This window comes from Capsicum annuum, chromosome 6 (assembly GCF_002878395.1).
Source record: "Capsicum annuum cultivar UCD-10X-F1 chromosome 6, UCD10Xv1.1, whole genome shotgun sequence".
In the NCBI taxonomy this organism is placed as follows: Eukaryota; Viridiplantae; Streptophyta; class Magnoliopsida; order Solanales; family Solanaceae; genus Capsicum; species Capsicum annuum.
The window spans coordinates 95,805,012-95,824,474 of NC_061116.1; the positions used below are offsets into that span (position 1 = coordinate 95,805,012).

The 19,463-nt window shown below is 39.7% G+C and overlaps 1 protein-coding gene across 2 annotated transcripts in view; it reads left to right on the forward strand.

The window, feature by feature from the left end:
- The first annotated feature begins 12,581 nt into the window (after positions 1 to 12,581).
- LOC107873330 (vacuolar protein sorting-associated protein 27) overlaps positions 12,582 to 19,463 on the forward strand; it is a 34,611-nt gene continuing 27,729 nt past the window's right edge. For both annotated transcript variants that reach the window (XM_016720139.2, XM_016720140.2), the window contains exon 1: positions 12,582 to 12,891. In XM_016720139.2, coding sequence (XP_016575625.1) covers positions 12,811 to 12,891 — 81 coding nt within the window. In that variant the 5' untranslated portion in view covers positions 12,582 to 12,810. The remainder of the gene's footprint in view (positions 12,892 to 19,463) is intronic.

Here is a 19,463-nt window from a genome sequence, read left to right on the forward strand (position 1 = left end):
CTTTTTCCTCAGAGATTAAAGCAAAAGAAAAAGAAAGGTAAGTTTAAGCAATTCATTAATATGCTGAAAGAATTGAGCTTAAACATACCTCTTCTTGAGGCGTTTGAGCAGATGCCTGGATACGCCAGGTTCATAAAATAATTGGTCACAAGGGAAAAAGGAGTTATATTTGAGGATGTTGATGGTATGCATAACTGTAGTACAGTCATGACTAGGTCTTTGGCACAGAAAAATTATGATACTGATGCATTCACTATACCATGCACTATTGGGTCTTCCTAATTTACCAGGGCCTTGCATAACCTGGGACCAAGTATTAATTTAATGTCATTGGCCGTATTTAAGCAGTTGGGCTTGAAAGCTCTGAAATTGACTTTTATGCAGCTATTGTTGGTTGACCGCACAGTAAAAAAGCCTATGGTAATCTCTATTGATTTTATCGTGAGGGAAGACAACTTCATCTTTATGATTGACTTTGTCATCCTGGACTGTGAGGTTGACACCTAGATATTCATTATATTGGGAAGACCATTTATGGCCACAGGTAGAGCTATGGTTGACATAAAGAAAGGTGACATAAAGTTCAGAGTCAACAGTGAGGAGGCTACATTCAACATCCGAAAGTCAATAAAATAGCTAACTGACATGAGAGTAGTGTTGGTGATTGGTTGTATTGATGACACAGGAGGATATTCCTATGGGTATCTTGATGAATTATGAGTAGTCAAGATACCCACATCATGCCACAACATTAAATCAAGAGTTTTATGGGAGGCATTCCATGGGCTTGTTGGTGAAGTCTGACTAACCAACACAGTCACGTCATGCCACGACGTTAAATCAACCACTGAGTGTGAGGCAACCCACTATTATTGGTGTTCATGTTTTTGTTGTTTTTTATTTTATAGGTTTTTAACTCTTGGACTTACCCAGAATATGGTAAAAATTGCTACATTTATCAATTTCCAGGTAAGTGGGTTGTGTGATCAACCCATCATGATCACAAGTCCCACACAATAAGTTGAGTAGTAAGTTGAAAAGTTAAAATTTTGAGGATAAAAAATAGAAAGTTATGGACTTTGACATCTATTTTTACTTTTGGGACCTCAAACTTAGGTTACCGGACCATAAGTATCTGAAAAAAAAATCAAAATGCCAAGTTTGGATTGCAGGAAAGTGAGCCAAAATTTTTGGCCTGGCACATGCATCTAACTCCTTCTGCCCATAGGTGGCACCTGCACCTACAGCCTGACCGTTGGTGCATGCCACAGGTAGTTGTCATGGGTAGGCTATTTGTGGCCCCAAATTTTAATTTAAATTTTGGGCCCACCAATAATTATATATAACCTAAAATAGCCCCCCCCCCCCACCTATATTTAAACAACCTTAACCCCGTTCTAACTCATTCAAATCCTCAAAACTTCACTTTTCTCTTTGAATTCAAACTTCCTACTTAAAACACAAACTAACCCAACACTTCAGTAAAGGCTAAATTGACACTTATTTTAGATACCAAATTTTTCCAATACGCTAAAAGCACATTTAAAATGTGGTTTACTTGACTTCTTCATTATTCACTTTTGATTCTTCACAAAAGAGGTAATTTTCTCAGCTCCTAATGGCTATGTATTGATCTATCTATTGTTTAAATAAGTTGATACCTGTATTCCATTTCAAAATATATAGAATATATCATGTTATGTAGGATCCATGAAGTAGCCTAAAATCATAATGTAGGGCCTTGTTTTGAAGTAAAATCTAAAGTTAGGCCGCAACAAGAAGTTGAACTTGATTGATTAAAAGTAATACCACTAGTTGAGCATGTTATTTTACTTTTAAAGCTGTGATTCATGATATGTGTGTGTACATTGGACTTGTTGGGATTTCATATAGGTTATAGAGGTGTGAAAATTGAGGAAAAATTCAAACTTTTCAAATTTTGAGTTTTTCTTCAATTTTTGCTATCTCTCACTTTTGTTGGAAACTAACAACTATTTTTTAGGTACATATGGCACCTAAAGCTATGAAGAAGATGAAGAACAGCACTTTGAGGATATTGGCAGAGTATCTCGAGCCTAGTAGTTCAGTGGAGGAGTACCTAAGGCAGCGATGTAGAGACTCTGCAGTTGAGGTGACATATAGAGTCACGAGAGGACAGACTATCCAGGCTGCTTAGCAGCTACAGCCCAACCAAGGATAAATTTATCCAGGATGTCACTACCATACACTCTTCCACCTGATGATAATGAGAAGAAGGAGAAGACAGAGTCTGAGTCTACTTCATATATTGCTGCTCAGGACCCCCAGTCTAAGGAGGGGTCCTAGGATAGCTCAAAGAAAATCATCATAATCATGAGAGGATGAAATAAGTACAATAACACATGTGACTCAGGCATGGGATTTACCATTGTTTGTGATATTTCTGGAGTTGGGTTAGGTGTTGTGTTAATACAGGAGGATAAGGTTATTACATATGCTTCTCATCAGTTGTAACCCTATGAGAGGAGTTACCCTACCTATGATTTGGAGTTGTGCACGGTTGTTTTTGCTTTGAAGTTGTAAAAGTACTCGTGTATGGAGTCCGCTATGAGATTTTCTCAGATCATCGTAGCCTTCAGTATTTCTTCACCTAATGAGATCTTAATATAAGTTAGCACCATTGGCTTAGTGGCTTAAGGATTGTGATCTTACTATTCTCTATCATCCGGGCAAGGCTAATGTGGTTGCGGCTGCCTTGAGCCAAAACTCGACTAACATGGGCAAATTGGCATATCGTTTGACTCAGGAGTGTCCTTTGGCCTTATAGGTTTAGTTTTTGGCCAATCAGAGTGTTGTGGTGGGGAATTGAGTAATTATAAGAATAAAAATTTATTCAAATTGAATAAGTTGTGCATAGAATACTCCCACCATAGTGTATGTAAATGATCTTAATGAGATGGGGTGAAAATAAAAAAATGAAGTAAACAAAAATGGTGTGATTTGGTTGTTGGAGATTGGTTTTAATTGCATAATGTAGTGTATTAAAGCTCTTAGGGAAGATAGTCACTATTCAGCCAACATAGTTCCTACCCGGCCCTTAGCCTACATTACAACCCGAAAAGACCTATTTGATCCTAAGCTTTGCATTTTGATATTAGTGGAGTGCTACACTAAGGGCAAGCCTATGGTTAATTATGTGTAACTTTTAAATTCTTTGTGAGAGTGAGCGAAATTTGATTTTTGTACCCATTATGTTATAAATTGCTTTTATGTGAGTGATTATGGGTAACTCTCTTGTTGTGAGGGCACATGTTTGATGAATATGGGTGATTTATAATGATGTATTTTATTGAGTAATTAGCATGAGTTTGCAAACTTGGTGAGTCAATTCTTGAGGCCAGGATGTTTTGGAGTAGTGCTTGTCATCTTTCAATTTTGTATATAACATGATTAGTGTAGAAACTTGCATCTTTTGTAGTCAGTGTAGTACTAGCTTAAATTTCTTGCTTGTAGTAGAAGTATAGAGTCTCCGCAGCTTATGATGTTCATAGTTAAGAGTTGTTCGAGGACGAACAAGGCTTTAAGTGTGGGGTGGTGATGTTGGGTGTATTTATGCACTCTAGTGTGGTTATCCTAACTTAATAAGCCTTGTTATGAGGACAATTCATATGTTTTACGTGTTAATAATGACATAAACGTGCATCTAAGTGTTCAAGTATGTGTTTACAATGTTTAAAGATGTTTTCACATGCGTTTAGGTTCAAATTGAGCATTTAAAGTCTAGACGAGAAAATAAGTGTTCTAACTTGAGTTACTAGTTCATCGTCTTGAATGTTGTGTTGTTTAGAGCTTTAATTCGGGGTGTGTAATGTTATAGGTGGCTTGGTGAGTTGATTATGATGATACATGAAGAATATACAAGCTTCAAATCAAGTGAAAACATCACACAAAAGCTTGGAGTGATTTACGAAAGCATAGGACACAATGTGACGAGAAGAGGACGCCTGGGAGCTCATCACAATTAGAGGTGTTTCGCGGTGCAAATAGCGATGACCATGGTGGCGCGTCGTAGAAAAGGAGTAATCATTGATTGTCTATTTTCAGTAGCTCAATGCAATTATGCTGTATCGCAGTCTTATACGACGAGGACATACCGCGATGCGGTGAAGTACAAAAATGGGATAATTTTTGCCCAGCTATAAAAAGAACACGTGAGATCAATTAAAATATCTTTGGACGTCTTAGGACTGGAGAGGAAGTGGTTGCACATGAAAATTAGGTTTAATTACCCTTTGTTTTAGTTTTTTAATAGATTTGATCATGAATTCAAATACTTGGATGATGATTATGACTATTAGTGGCTAAATGCCCCCTTTTTGGGGTTAAAGGCAAGATCATGATGACTATTGTTTTAGATTAATTTCATTTAATTTGCTTAACATATTTGGTTGCTTGTTTATCCTTGTTTTAATTATTTTGAGGATTGATCACCCTTAGAATACATATACTGTCAACTTTGTGATCTCGGGAGAGGGAATACGGAGATAGAACGTGGAGATGAACAAAGTAGGTGTTCTTATTCTTTTATGAAATAAGGAATTCGAATTAGCATCTAGGACAAAAATGTATCTAGAAGCCTTACTTGATTCACATGTAAGAGGATAGCTTAAAGAACGTAATTGGATTATTACATCCTCTCTCAATGATGTAGTTGTAATGTCCAAATTAGGTAACCAGTTAGAGGTCGGGAGACCATAATCATGCAATTAACCCTACGAATCGACAACCAAGATGAGTAAGTTAATGAATGAAGTTCAATAACATAGTATGATTGTTCGAAATGCTTTAACCATGGGCTTTCTCTTATTGATTGTCTCAAGTCTTTATTTTATGCATTGCTTTCTTTACTTTAGTTAATATTCAAAACTCTTGTTTGGTTACGCTTGTACTAGATTGATCTAAATTGTGAACTGAAATCAAATAGTTGTTGGAACAAGTCCCCATGTGATCGATGTTCGGCTTTCTTGAAGGCCACTATGTTACTTGGTAGACCACGTACACTTGCGTCTGTGCTTGGGCGCTGTCATACATCTTCATCGAACCAGGATGAACTGTGTACCTCGACTCATGAGCCTCAGTCAAAATTCTTTCTCGCAGCCCATAAGCATCCAGAACACATAAGCTACCTTGGTTCCTTAAGATACCATCACCCCCAATCTCAAAAGCCATAACCTTTTGTTGACCCAGATCAATCTTAATCTGCATCAAGATAGGATTCAAAACCTGTTTTTCATTCATCTCAACACCAAGAGATGATTTAACCACTTCTTGAATAATTACCCCTCCATCCTCGGAGTTCAAAAGCCGAATTCCAAGATTAGCCAATCGGTGAATATCCTTTACCAATCCTCACACCTCCTTATTCATATGAGACAAGCTACCTATCACAACCTGCTAAGAGCATCAACAACCACATTAGCTTTACTTGTGTGATAATGAAGACTCATATCATAGTCCTTGAGCAACTCAAGCCATCTCCTTTGCCTGAGATTCAATTCCTTCAAGATAAACTCATACTTCAACCTCTTATAATCTGAATAGATATCAACATGCACTCCATACAAGTAGTGACGCCAAATCTTCAACACAAACACCATATCCCCAACTCTAGATCAAGATCAGGATAATTTCTTTTTGATCCTTAAGCTGTCTAGAAGCATACGCTACCACCTTACCCAGTTGCATCAAGACACGGCGTAGTCCTACTCGAGACGTATCACAGTAAACCACAAAACCATCAGTACCATCGGGCAGGGTCAAAACTACGCGGAAGTCAACTTATCTTTCAACTTCTCAAAACTACCCTCACAAGTATCGGACCACATAAACTTCATTTTTTTCTAAGTCAACTTAGTCAATGGAACAACAATAGAAGAAAAGCTCTCTACAATCCTCCTATAATACCCGGCCAAGCCCAAGAAGCTCTTAATGTCAGTTGGAGTCGTGGGTCTAGGCCACTTCTTAACCGCCTTAACTTTTTGTGGATTTACCATGATCCCTTCGTTGGAAATAACACAACCCAGAAAGCTCACAACATTCAACCAAAACTCACATTTCGAAAATTTGGCATATAATTGCTGATCTTTAAGAGTCTAAAACGCTACTCGGTGGTGATTAGCATGATCCTCGTCACTCTTAGAATATACTAAGATATCATCAATAAACACTATCATGAAAAAATCCAAGAAATGCCTGAATAGTCGATTCATAAGATCCATAAATATGTCGGAGCATTAGTCAATCCAAATGATATAACCAAAAACTCATAATGACTATACCGGGTATGAAAAATGGTCATAGGGATATCCACCTCCCTAATCTTCAACTGATGATAACCCGACCAAAGATCAATCTTAGAGAAATATCTAGCACCCTAAAACTGGTCAAAAAGGTCATCAATCCTCAGGAGAGGGTACTTATTCTTTACCGTTACCTTATTTAACTGCCAATAGTCTATACACATCCTAAGGGACCCATCTTTCCAACATACGAAAAGAATAGAAGAACCTTATTGAGAAACGCTAGGATGAATGAAAACCTTATCAAGAAGATCTTTTAACTACTCTTTCAGCTCCTTCAACTCAGACAGATCCATTCTATACAAAGGGATAGAGATAGGACGGGTATCCGGTAGAAGATCAATCCCAAAGTCTATCTCTCTATCAGGAAGAATACTAGAAAGATCTTTAGGAACTAATTCAGGAAACTCATTAACCACGGAGATGAATTATAAGGTAGGACCCTCTGAACTAGAATCTCTAACACAAACCAGATGATAAAGACACCTCTTGGAAATCAATTTCCAGGCTCTAAGATACGAAACAAATCTCTCTTTTGGCACTAAGGAACTCCTCGCCCATTCAATTATCGATTTACTAGGGAATTAGAAGCTGACCATATGGATCCGACAATCTAGAGAAGCATAGCACAAATAGAGCCAATCTATCCCCAGGATAACATCAAAATCCACCACATCCAATTCTATCAAATCCACCAACGTCTCCCTGCCAAAGATAGATACCACGCAACCCCTATAAATCTTTCTATCCACAATAGAATCACCCACCGGGGTAGACACGGAGAAAGGATCGGAGATACTCTTGGGACCAAAACAAAAATAAATAGGCATATAAAGGGTCACATAAGAAAGAGTAGACCACAGATCAAGAAGATAGTATATATTGTAAGAGAAAAGCTTTAACATAAAAGTGAGAACATCAGGAGATACCTCAAACTCCTGGCGGGTAGAAAGAGCATAGAGTCAATTCCGACCAGTGTTGGAATGAGAAGTAGCACCTTTTGGTCTAGGAGATAAAAAAAATGGTATTGGGACCTTATTAGCCCCCGTGACTACTCTACCCGTGGGATAGTTCTTCTGTATATGCCCATGGTGACCATAACTAAAATATTGATTCCTTCCCATGTCACAATAACCACGATAAAGCTGACCACAGAATCGGAAAGGAGGATAGTGACACGCCCCGAAACTGGGCCATATCGTATGGGTACCTCAAGCCAATATGAACCGAAGGTCACCCCGATAACCCATCACAATCATCACATCAATCACAAGGGTTGGGTGAATCCCAACTGTATAACGAGATAGTGAAAATAATACTAGAAGTCATAACTTAACAATGTCTAACCATTTCATAAATATCAACACACTGACCAATATACCCAAGTCCACAGTCATCCACAATACCTCTATATAAATCCAAAGTCTAAATATATGAACATATGTCAGGATATATCCCCGACAATAGCCAACATTAAGTCTAAGATATAAGGTAAAGAGATTATAAAATATGTGCCTTCGGAAGAATGTAAGCTCACCACTTCAATGTCACACACGATTTGCCTGAACACTTGGTCACTACGCATAAAAGGAAGATGAAGCTCCGGCCCCTATGTCGCATGGGGACATAGCGTTTGAAAATGGTTAGTAGTTAGAGCGCTAGTATGTAGCCCAAGGATAAGGATAAAATAGTGCATTTGTTCAAATCCATGTCAAACCATAATATACGATCACATTTACATAAGTATAGGCATATATGAAGATACATGTACATACAGTTACACAACATGCCAACCATGAAACAAGTCATAACATACATTCTCGAATCATTCAATTATGAGACATGGGGTGAAGGACTTCCCAGCCTTCCACCCTTATATTTTAGCCACTGTGTCTATGTTATAATAGGCAAGAAGACACGAACCTCAAACCAACACATCTTATATGATAGGTGGACACAAACCACAAACCAATACACCATATATGGTAAGTGGACACGAACCACGAACCGATATACTTCTTACTGTAAGTGGACACGAACCACAAACCAACATACCATATATAGTAAGTGGACTTAGACCACAAACCAACACGCCTTATATGGTAAGTAGATTTGGACCACAAACCAACACACCTTGTATGGTAAGTGGACTTAGACCACAAACTAACATGTCTTGAATGGTAATTGGACTTGGACCACGAACCAATACGCCTCATATGATAAGTGGACTTGAACCACAAACCAACTCAACTCGTATGGTAAATGGACTTAAACCATGAACCAATGCTCACGGTAAGTGGACTCGGGCCATAAACCAACACACGTCTCATATCATTAACAGTCAATATTTGGACTCTAGCCCTCTTTAATCTCGTATCAACATCCATACCATTCAACGCATAAGGACTCGAACCCATTTAAGTAATTCTAGCCACCAAGGTTACATATCAACACCATTGACAACCACATGGTCTTTGCCAACTCAAATTAACCATTAATCGTATAGATAGACCTAAGGTCTTAGTTCATAACACGATCCAAGTTCATTTATGGTAACTAAGACCTCTATGAACAAATCACTCCTTATTACTATTCTTATACATACTTTTTTATTCAAACACAGTTCGAGTTCATGTTTTAGGGACTATGACCCATTTACCCAACCAACTATCAAAGACATCCCCTTACTCCTCACATAGCTAATAAGGCCCCTATCAAATATTTACTAAGAGTTCATATTCATTAACAACATCTTATCTCATTCATTTCCACTAGACTAATACCATAGATACATAGTTGACCATCACAAAACCAATTAACCACTAGTTACTCCAATGGACTAAATACTTTGATTTAATTCATCATTAATTCAATTTATGGCCATCAAGACCCACATTACTATTCATATTTCATTAGAAAGCTTATACCACATTCTCACTTTAACACCTTATTCAAATTCATATTCATGTTTAAGGGCTTCAATCCCTTATTAGTCATTAACCCAACAAGGTCATCAATTATACAATACATGGCTATCAATACCTTCACAATATCAATTATCAATCATTCATGCTTATTGGTCCATTTCCCTAATTCAAAACATCACCAACATGTAACTAGACAATTCACTTAGACATTTTCAAAAACACCTTGTGTGCAGACCTTTAACAAGGCTACTTTCATGGTAGAAATCAGTAAAATTAGGGTTACTCAAGACCCTCATGTTAAACCACATACAAAAAATACCCACATGTGCAATTTATAATTAATAACATGCATAAACACAAGTTTAAGCAAGAAATAACATTATTCATCATTAGGCAACAAAACCATTTTCATTTGATTTCAAAATCACTATGTACACTTACTAATCCAAGTGTAAAATACATGGGTTATAGTTATTTAATAAGGGTAAGACTTACAGCCTTATACTAGTCGATTCAATGAAGAACTTGACACCTCTCTTGCCTCTAGATAAACCCTCTTTAAACCTTAGCCTCCAATTTTGTTTCAAGGACCTTTGAGAGAGTTTTGGAATATTTGATCGACCACACAAGTGTTATGAAAGGCTAAGGTGACTTATATAATGAGGGGACTTAGGGTTTTAGGCATGGGAAATGACCACAAGGCCCTTATTTAAAATCTATAAAATGAACCCGTGTATGGGTATGACTTACCTTACGAACCGTACCCTAGGGTACGAGTGGTACCCTAACTCATACCCTAGGATTCTCCTAGGTCACCTACACTGTTAAGGGTACGACCACACACCCTTGAGTCTTATCCAAGGGGTACGACTTAACCCCTAACTCGTATATACCACCCATATCCAAAATAGTCCACTCAAGCTAGGACTTTCCTCTATACAATCATGTTGGGTACGACTCGTATACTTAGGGTACGATTAAGGAAGAGGGTCACTCGTATAGTGGACAATATACTATCCTTCTAGGCTACTCAAAGTATGAGAGTGGAGGAGAGAGTAGATCGAGTCATGTCTAAGGGGTATGAGTGACATGCCCAAGTCTTATCATGGACAGTATGTCCAAAGATAAAAAATTTTTGCAAGGCCAAGATCTTGGGTGTTTTAGACAGGGCGGGGTTGAGTGAGCTCTACTAGCCTGAGACTAGGCACCTTCTGCGTTAAACCCACTGTTAGTCTGAGAGTGACGATCACCAGATGGCTTAGGACAAGGGGCACTAACCGTCGAATAGGAATTGGAACTCCCCCAATTCTTCTTATTAGACCACTATCTACCATCTTTACCACTATTCTGTTACTTGCAAAATTTTGATATCTACCTTACTTTTCAACAATTGGATTATTACTTGTCATTTGAGGCTATGATTTAGCTTTCCTACTCGTGAATTAAAGTAGGGGCTATCATGACTCATGAAATCAAATCGTGATAGAATGAAACTGCAGAGAAATTTTAGGGGAAAAAGTTAGAAAGAGTGAAACCTCTACGATAGAATGATTTTTTTAGAAAATGGAAAACTACCACCAGGACTTACTTTTGCTCAAGATTTATAGGTCATGTGGTGCTACTTTTATTCGCAAAAAAGTTTAAAATGATCATTTTGTGCCAAATAATTAAAACATGACAATTTTATATCAATTAGATAAGTAAATTAGCACATCTCCTGAATTTTCTTGGGTCATCCAAACAAATGCCCCTATTTTGGGTGGTTTTTTATTTTTTCCCTTAAAATCGTTAGTCTATAATTTCACCCATCAATATTATAGTAAAGTAATAAAAAGTGATCGAAAATGCCTCTAACAATAAAAAAAATCACAAGGCATAAATTCAGTTAAAATTATGCCCCAAGCATAAGTTCATGACACAAGTTATGTCCTAGGTCATAAGTCTAGTGACACAATATCACAAGAGAAAATAAATAATGTCTAAGACACAAATTATGTCCAGGACATAAGTGTAACAAATTATGCCTAAAGAAAAAAAGAAATTAAGCTCAAGGCACAAGTTATTTCTCAAGGAACAAATTTAGAGGTCGTTTGGCCATAGATATTTTTTACTTTTTTTCCGAATTTTTTTTTCACTTTATGGAATCATGGTGTTTGGCCATAGATATTCCAAAAACATTTCAATTTTTTTTTGAAAAAAAGTGAAAACAACTTTTTGTTGTTTTCACTTTTTTCCAACTCCAATTCCAAGTTTTTTTTATTACATATAACCCTAATTTTTTTAATATTACATTAAAGGCCTTAAATGGTTTAGATGAGTTTTAGAACAAATCCGAAAAGAAAGACATTTTTTGTGAACAACAAATCAAGTCCGGACACATTTTTGAAAGACATTTCTTCTCGGTAAAAGACATTTTTGAACAACAAATAAAGATTTTTAAGCTAAAAGACCGGTATATTTTCATTATTTGTAGGTATATTTTTATTTTTAAGCTCAGGACCACTTCCATCATTGATGTGAAATTCTTTTCATTCATGAGTATAATCAGTAGATAAATTGGTTTGGCAATTTTGATAGTTTTAAAAAGTTTGGGGTATAAAATTAAATTTAAAAAAGACTTTTCAAAAGTCGAAGCACATCTTTCAAAAATACATGACCAAACACAACTCCAATTCCAACTTCAAAATTTTTTAGTTTTTATGGTCAAACGCCTACTTAGTGTTTCAAGTTATTCCCAAGACATACGTTAACTGGCACAAATTATGCCCATGATATAAGTTCAGTGATACAAGTAATGTCCAAGGTATAAGTTCAGTGGCACAAATTATGCCTCAAGATATTAGTTCAATAGCAAAAGTTATGTCCAAGACAAAAGTTTTCTAAAAGTCTTGCGTGTGATTCAGATACTATAGAACTTAAAACCCAACACAAACATTCTCTGATAATTTTGCCCTGTGAAATTAATAGATATAGTTAAGAATACTTTAGCTCACAAATTTTCATTAAGCTCATTTAATCATGAGACATATTCATTATTTTTTGAAAAATTTATTTCAAGTCCAGCTTCAAAACTTTTGGAGTGCCATGGACAAATTGCTTGCTAAATAAGTAATAAAAACAAAAATTAAGAACCATAAATTTAAGGGGAAAAAATTGAAGACCATCCTTGAAATATGGAAATAGGCGAGTCTGTGCAAAAATTAGAATTTTTGAGTTGGATTAGCCAAGTGGATGACTCAATTTTATCAAAAAATAGTACTGTAAAGGATCGTTTGAGGTGAGTTATAGGATAAATATCCTCATATAAAATGCAAATCTTATAGTATTATTTTACGGTTGGTTGAGGCCTTAGGGTAGTAGTATTTTTTTGGTTAACGGAGGTAGTACTAATTACTTTCAGAATTATTTATGCAAATACTACAATTTGTACTGATGAAAAATTTATCTCAAAACCAAACCACCCCGAGAAAAGAAAGAAAAAAGAGGTACTCCAAATCTGAAAATATCAGAAAGCGACCGAGAGAAAGAGAGAGAGAACTCGGAGTATGTCGTCGGAACCACCGCAATTCCAAGAAGCTTCACGTTGTGATATCTGCAGTTGCAGCTTCAACACCTTCCGGCGTCGGGTACTCTTCTAGATTCATTTCTCTGTCACAACAGTTTGATATGATGACTCAAGATTTTAAAAATTTAATACGTTGATTCCTGCATAGTCGATTAGTTTTCAGTCGATGCTCAATTTTATTTGATATTCTTCTTACTTTAGTGTTTCTTGCTTGTTAGATCGTGTAGCAATTTGCACTGTGGCTTATTTGTGTTTTGCTGTTCTTTAGCCCCATGTTCTTAGTGCTTGTTTAGATATTTTCCTTGCTAGTTCTTGCATGGCCTTGACTTGTGCTTTCTTGTTGATTCTTGCCTTTAGTCCCTCTTGCATAGATTACTTCTTGACTTTACTTTTGTTCTTTTTTTTTTCCGGATACCCCTGTTTAGGGTCAGCTGCTTTAGTGGCTTTGGTGTGCGATGGTATACTAGGGTCATTTTCTCGATTGGGGTCAGGGGCGGTAAATGGGTTGAGGGAACATGTAGGCTGATAATAGGTTCGTGGAACACAGGGCCTTTGTGAGGAAATCCATAAAGTTAGATATAACTGTTAAAAAGAGGAAGAGGAAGGAGAGAACGAGGTATGAACGACCAAGGATTAGATGGGGTGATTGGACTCCTATTAGAGCTCAAGATGGACGAGAAGTTGGTGGCGATTGGGGCTTGGGGAAGCATTGGGGATGCGAGTAAGATAGCTAATTGCATGAGGGAAGTTGCAAGAGGTGCTGGGCCTCGAAAGATATCTCTGGTGGAAATCGAGGGGATTGGTGGTGGAATGGTAAAGTCCAAAGAAAAGTGGAAGCAAAGAAGATGGCTTATGTGAAGTTTGTAAGAGTAGGAAGATAAGCAAGAGGAATGTATAGGGTGGCAAGGAAGAAGGCAAAGTTAGCGGTTACGACAGCTAAAACAACAACTTTTGAATGCTTGTATGAGGATCTAGGAGACAAAGGTGATGATAAGAAGTTGTACGGGCTAGCCAATGTGAGAGAGAGAAAGGCCCGAGATTTAGATCAAATGAAATGCATCAAATAAGGTAGGCAGAGTATTGGTGGAGGAGGCACTCATACTTCCATAAGCTTTTAAACGACGAGAAAGATAGAGACGTGCTAGGAGAGTTGGAGCACTTCGAGTGACAACGAGATTTTGGGGATTGCATGTCTATCGGTGTCGACGAGCTTAAGGGTGCTATGCGTAAGATGAATAGGGGAAAAGCAACTGGGCTTGACGAGATTCCCATGGAGTTTTGGAAGAGGTTGTCGGGGTTGTTTAATGCTCTTATTGGACAACAAAGATGCTTGAAGAGTGGAGGTGGAGTACAACAATTGCGTTATATAAGATCAAGGGTGACATTCAAAACTACAACAATTATAGGGGTATTAAGATCTTGAGCCACACTAGGAAAGTGGAGGAGAAGGTGGTGGAGATGAGAGTGTGGAGCAAACTAACTATTAATGAACATTATTATTAACTAACTCTTGAATTTTAACTGCCTAACTAATTTTGCAACTGATTCAACCACTGAGTAATTACTCAAGCCAAAACTTGTCAGCTTCAACATTGCATCAATAGCCCCTAATCAAGACCAATATTGTCCCTAAGGGTGAATGAAGGAAATATGTGCTGCAGATAAGCAAGAAATTTCCAAGTAGACTGGGCAACATCAATGTCAAGCCATATGACCAAACTTTGTCCCAATCTTATTACGCCTTTTCACCATTCTCCTCTCCCCTGTATTCTTAGACAACAGGGACTAGACATGTGAAGGAAACTCATGCCATTTCTTAAGCTGAGAAAAATGGAAGGTAGGATGGATAAGTACAGCTGCAAGCAACAATAGCTTGTAAGCAACCTCACTAACTACAACAACATATGCTTAGTCCCTCAAAGTGGGTCTGGGAGGGTAGAGTGCATGTAAACCTTAGCCCTACCTTAGAGGTAGAGAGGCTGTTTTCGATAGACTCTCCTAAAGGAAAAAGGGTCCAAAGCAGTCCAAAAAAAGAAGTGAAGTAACTGGAGTATAAAAATAGCAGATAATAGCATAACAATAGGTAGTAACAGAATATAAACTACAATAGAATAATACGATAATTGAGGCACAAGGAATCAATTGATAGTAACAGAAATCAAAGGGCAGCAAGAAGCTACATGAGCGATAGTATGACTTCTAATATAAACAAACAACAAGACAACACGCTTCTACCTACTAACCTACTACCCTAATTCGTGTCCTCCACAACTGCCTATTTTAACGTCATGTCCCCGGAAAGCTGAAACTGCACCATGTCCTTTTTAATCACCTTGCCTCAATACTTTATGAGGGAGTGGGTTAGGTAAGATAGCATTCTGATTTCAGCTAATAGATCAAAGTACATATAATTCCCCATGATTGTGCATGTGCTTCGATGACCTCTTCCGGTAGCTTAGCAATCTTGTAAGCTTGCATTGGTGCTCTTGGTGCCTGATTTCTGATAGACTTGTTCAATGGAGGTTTCAATTTCCCTAAGATGCAACTAATAACATTTTTATTTGACAGAGTGACCCCAGTTAACAACCTATAAGTTTCAGCTTGACCCTTCATTAGTGCACATAACTGCATTGTTCTTGCGCTCTTCAGTCTCATGATTGCATGCAAGGAAATTTTGGTTCTTGCACATCTTTATGGTCAGGATTTTCATCACCTGGTTCAGCTAGTTCCAATCAGAACAATTTCTTACATTGATGCTCAGTTGGATAAAGTTCATCACAATTATAACACAATCCTGTTTTCCTTCTCTCCGCCATTTTAGCCCTTGCCATTTTTTAATAAAAGGAGTAGATGAACATACCAACTTTGGTTCAATAATCCCACTTAATGTGTTGTTTCATGTAGGAGTTGGAATTATTGAAGTTGCAGTAGTACTAAAATAGCCTTTAGTCCCTTGTTAGGTCTCCTTTTGAGAAGATGTTGCCTGCATTACCTTCTGGTTCTTTGCAAATGCTCAAAGCTATATTCATGGCATGAACCAAATCTGGTGGACTATACATCTCAACATCGAGCTGAATGGGATCAGTCAGGTCGACAATGAAGAGACCAACTCAACTTGCTGGTTTACGCAAACATACTTGCTGGCCCTGGCTAGCCGTTTTTGAAATTGGCGCTGATCTTCTTCAATTGAGCCCATTTGCTTCAAGTTAACCAGATCACCTAATGGATTACTTCCCAGTGGAGGCCCAAACATTAGAGTACAATATTCCTTAAACTCCGGGCAGTCAAGTTAGTGAGACTCTTGTTCTACTTGATGATACCATAACTATGCCTCTCCTAGAAGATGGAATGCAGCCAATACCACCTTATACGCCTCATTTGGTCTCTGATCTTTGATATAATATAATAAGATAGATGCCTTTCGGAGAAGAATTTCTCACACAGTGTAGCCAAGCCAATGGGTCATCGGGTCCATCAAAAGCAGGGAAATATAGCTCTGTGTATCTTGGTACCACACTATTTCCTGTCAATTGGTTTGATAGATTTTCTGGTCTGTATGGATGGTCACCTATATTGCTGCTCACCCCCGCATCAGAATCTCTTCCTTGATTTTTGGTAATCCCAACAATGAACTCTTGCAATTGTAGCGATAACAGTTGCAATTGTGTAACCATCTTTGATTCGGATTGTGCCACTGCTTCTGCAATTCGGGCTTCATTTGCTGCCTGCGTCTCGTGAAGGAGAGCCTGTATCTCTTCAAGTTTACCCATGAATGAGTCTATAACAACTACTGACGTTGATTTTTATTTATTTGACAAATTTGGACCTACATGAAAAGTTCAAGTTTCACCCAATTTTATCAAAAGCAAAAAGCAAAAAAGCTCCAAGGTCCGTTGGGTTTTAAAAACACAAAATGCGAATAAAGCGTGGGCTTTAATGAAAAAAGCGCAAAGGGAGAAAAAAATACAAATTTATATGTCTGGTCCAACATTAATAATTATAAGCATGAATGACAAATATATGAACAAAGAAAGAAATTGAAAAAAATTACGATAAAGTGAAATATCAGTTGTTTAGTATCAAGAGGCTCATTGGCGAGGAAAAGTATGCCTTGGAGAACTGATGACAACACTGAAGCGCACATTAAGCGAGGCGAAAAACTCAACACGTTTTGAGCCTCGCTTTAGGGCTTAAGCTCACCTTTGATAATAGTGGTACCACCAAACCCATGGGATCCTGATCAAACTATTGAACTGCATTTTCCATGTCTTGATATCAACTATTTGAGATCTTTCGGTGAAATATTTGTGAACGGCTCTCTCTCTCTCTTACGGCTCTCTCTCTCTCTCCCTACCCTCTCTCTCTCTCACCTCGGTCCCCGGCCCTCGTCGCCGTCGCCGACCTTCGACGCCGACCCGACCCGCGTTTCCCGGCGCCGACCTCCGTCGCCGCTCTAACGGCCCCCTCTCTCTCTAACGGCTCTCTCTCTCTCTCTCTCCCTACCCTCTCTCTCTCTCGCCCCGGTCCCCGGCCCCCGTCGCCGTCGCCGACCTTCGGCGCTGACCCGACCCGACCTCCGGCCCCCGGCGCCGACCCTCGTCGCCGCTCCTCGCCGTCCTCCGTCGCCGACCTACGGTTCCAAGCCCTCCCCCTCCCCCCTCCGGCGCCGGCGGGGTACAACAGCCCAACAGCCGAAGCTCTGTCTTCAGCCGCAGCTCCGTCTGCACCCGCCCCCCGGTAGCCAGCATCCGCAGCAGTTCCGACCAGTTCCCTCGGTCTCTAGCAGCCGCAGCTCCATCTCAGCACCGGAACCCCCCGGACGCCGGTCAACGCTGGGCTTGGTTTCCGGCTTGGTCTATAAGCGTAATCCGGTGACTTCTAACCTTTGTTATTTCATTCTTTATTCTGCATTCTTTCATTCTTCGTATTATGCTAGTAGTAGCCCCTGTACCTTGACTTGCGTGGGATTTGTGGATATTGCCTGTTGTCTGTTGTTGCTGTTGCTGTGGTCGTTTCTTGCACTGCTTGGATTGGGTTATCGGCTTGGGAATCTGTGTTTGGGGCTGTGGGTGTTGAGTCCAGTGGTGTTTGCCCCCTAATTGAGTATAGTTTTGTTCCTGGAGTATTTCTTTGAATTTGTGTGAGCCTTGTATTTCTTGCTGCTGCTTTGCTACTATCATCGTTTATATCTTTATATTTTCTTATACTTTCGTGTAGTTGTGGCTGTGGGCGGTAATGGGTGGATAGGGTCAGGTCCGAGGGGGTTGGGGCGTAGGGCCGTGGTGGGGGCGGGGGATGAGGAAAGGGCGTGAGTGGGAGGGAGGCCAAGGTTTGGCTGCGGGGAGGGGGGGGGGCAGTGGAGGGCGTGTGGATAGTGACGGTAGGCTGAGGGTTGGGTCTTGGAATATAGGGACCCTTCAGGGTAAGTCCATAGAGCTTGTGAAGATTCTTAGGAAGAGGAGGATCAACATTGCGTGTGTTCAAGAGACCAAGTGGGTAGGGTATAAGGCTAGGGATGTGGATGGTTACAAGCTGTGGTACTCTGGGAGCGAGAGGCGTAGGAATGGAGTTGGCATCTTAGTAGATGAAGAGCTTAGAGGGCAGGTAGTAGAGGTGAAGAGGATCAACGATAGGTTGATGACTATTAAGTTGGTCTTTCGGGGGTTTACCCTGAACGTGTGTAGTGCTTATGCGCCGCAAGTGGGATCGGAGGGGGAGGAGAAGATGCGGTTTTGGGAGGCTTTGGAGGAGGTGGTGAGAGGTGTGCTTAGCTCGGAGTAGATTGTTGTAGCAGGAAATTTCAACGGGCACATCGGGGCGTTACCGGGAGGCTTTGGTGATGTGCATGGTGGTTTTGGTTTTGGGGAGAGAAATGAAGAGGGGTCTACCCTATTGGAGTTTGCGAGGTCCTTTGGGCTGGTGGTGGTGAACTCGGGCTTCCCGAAGAAGGACGAGCACCTGATCACCTTTCGAAGCGCGATAGCCAGGACCCAGATTGACTTTTTGTTGCTTAGGAAAGGGGATAGGGCGTTGTGTAAGGACTGTAAGGTCATCCCGAGTGAGAATCTTTCGACCCAGCATAGGCTCTTGGTTATGGATTTGGGTATAAAGAAGAATGGAAAGAGGATGTGTAAGGAGTGTAGACCTAGAATTAAGTGGGGCGGCCTGACGCCAGTGAATGCGTGGGAGATAGGGGAGAAGTTGGCGGGAATGGGGGTGTGGGAGTGTAGGGGGGACGTGGATAGTATGTGGGATAGGGCGGCTAGGTGCATCAGGGAGAATGCAAGTGAGGTGTTGGGTGTTTCTAGGGGCCGGGCCGGGCACCATCGGGGGGATTGGTGGTGGAATGAGGAGGTGGAGAAGAAAGTGGGAACCAAGAAAGGGGCGTATGCTAAGTTGGTGGAGAGTAAGGACGAAGAGGAGAAGCGGGTAAACAGGAAAGAGTACAAGCTAGCGAGGAAAGAGGCTAAGTCAGCAGTCACGGCAGCTAAGACGGCTGCTTTTGAGAGCTTGTATGCAGGGTTACAGGGGAAAGGAGGGGAGAAAAAGTTGTTTAGACTCGCTAAGGCTAGGGAGAGGAAGGGTCGTGACCTCGATCAGGTGAGGTGCATTAAGGGGGAGGACGGTGGAGTG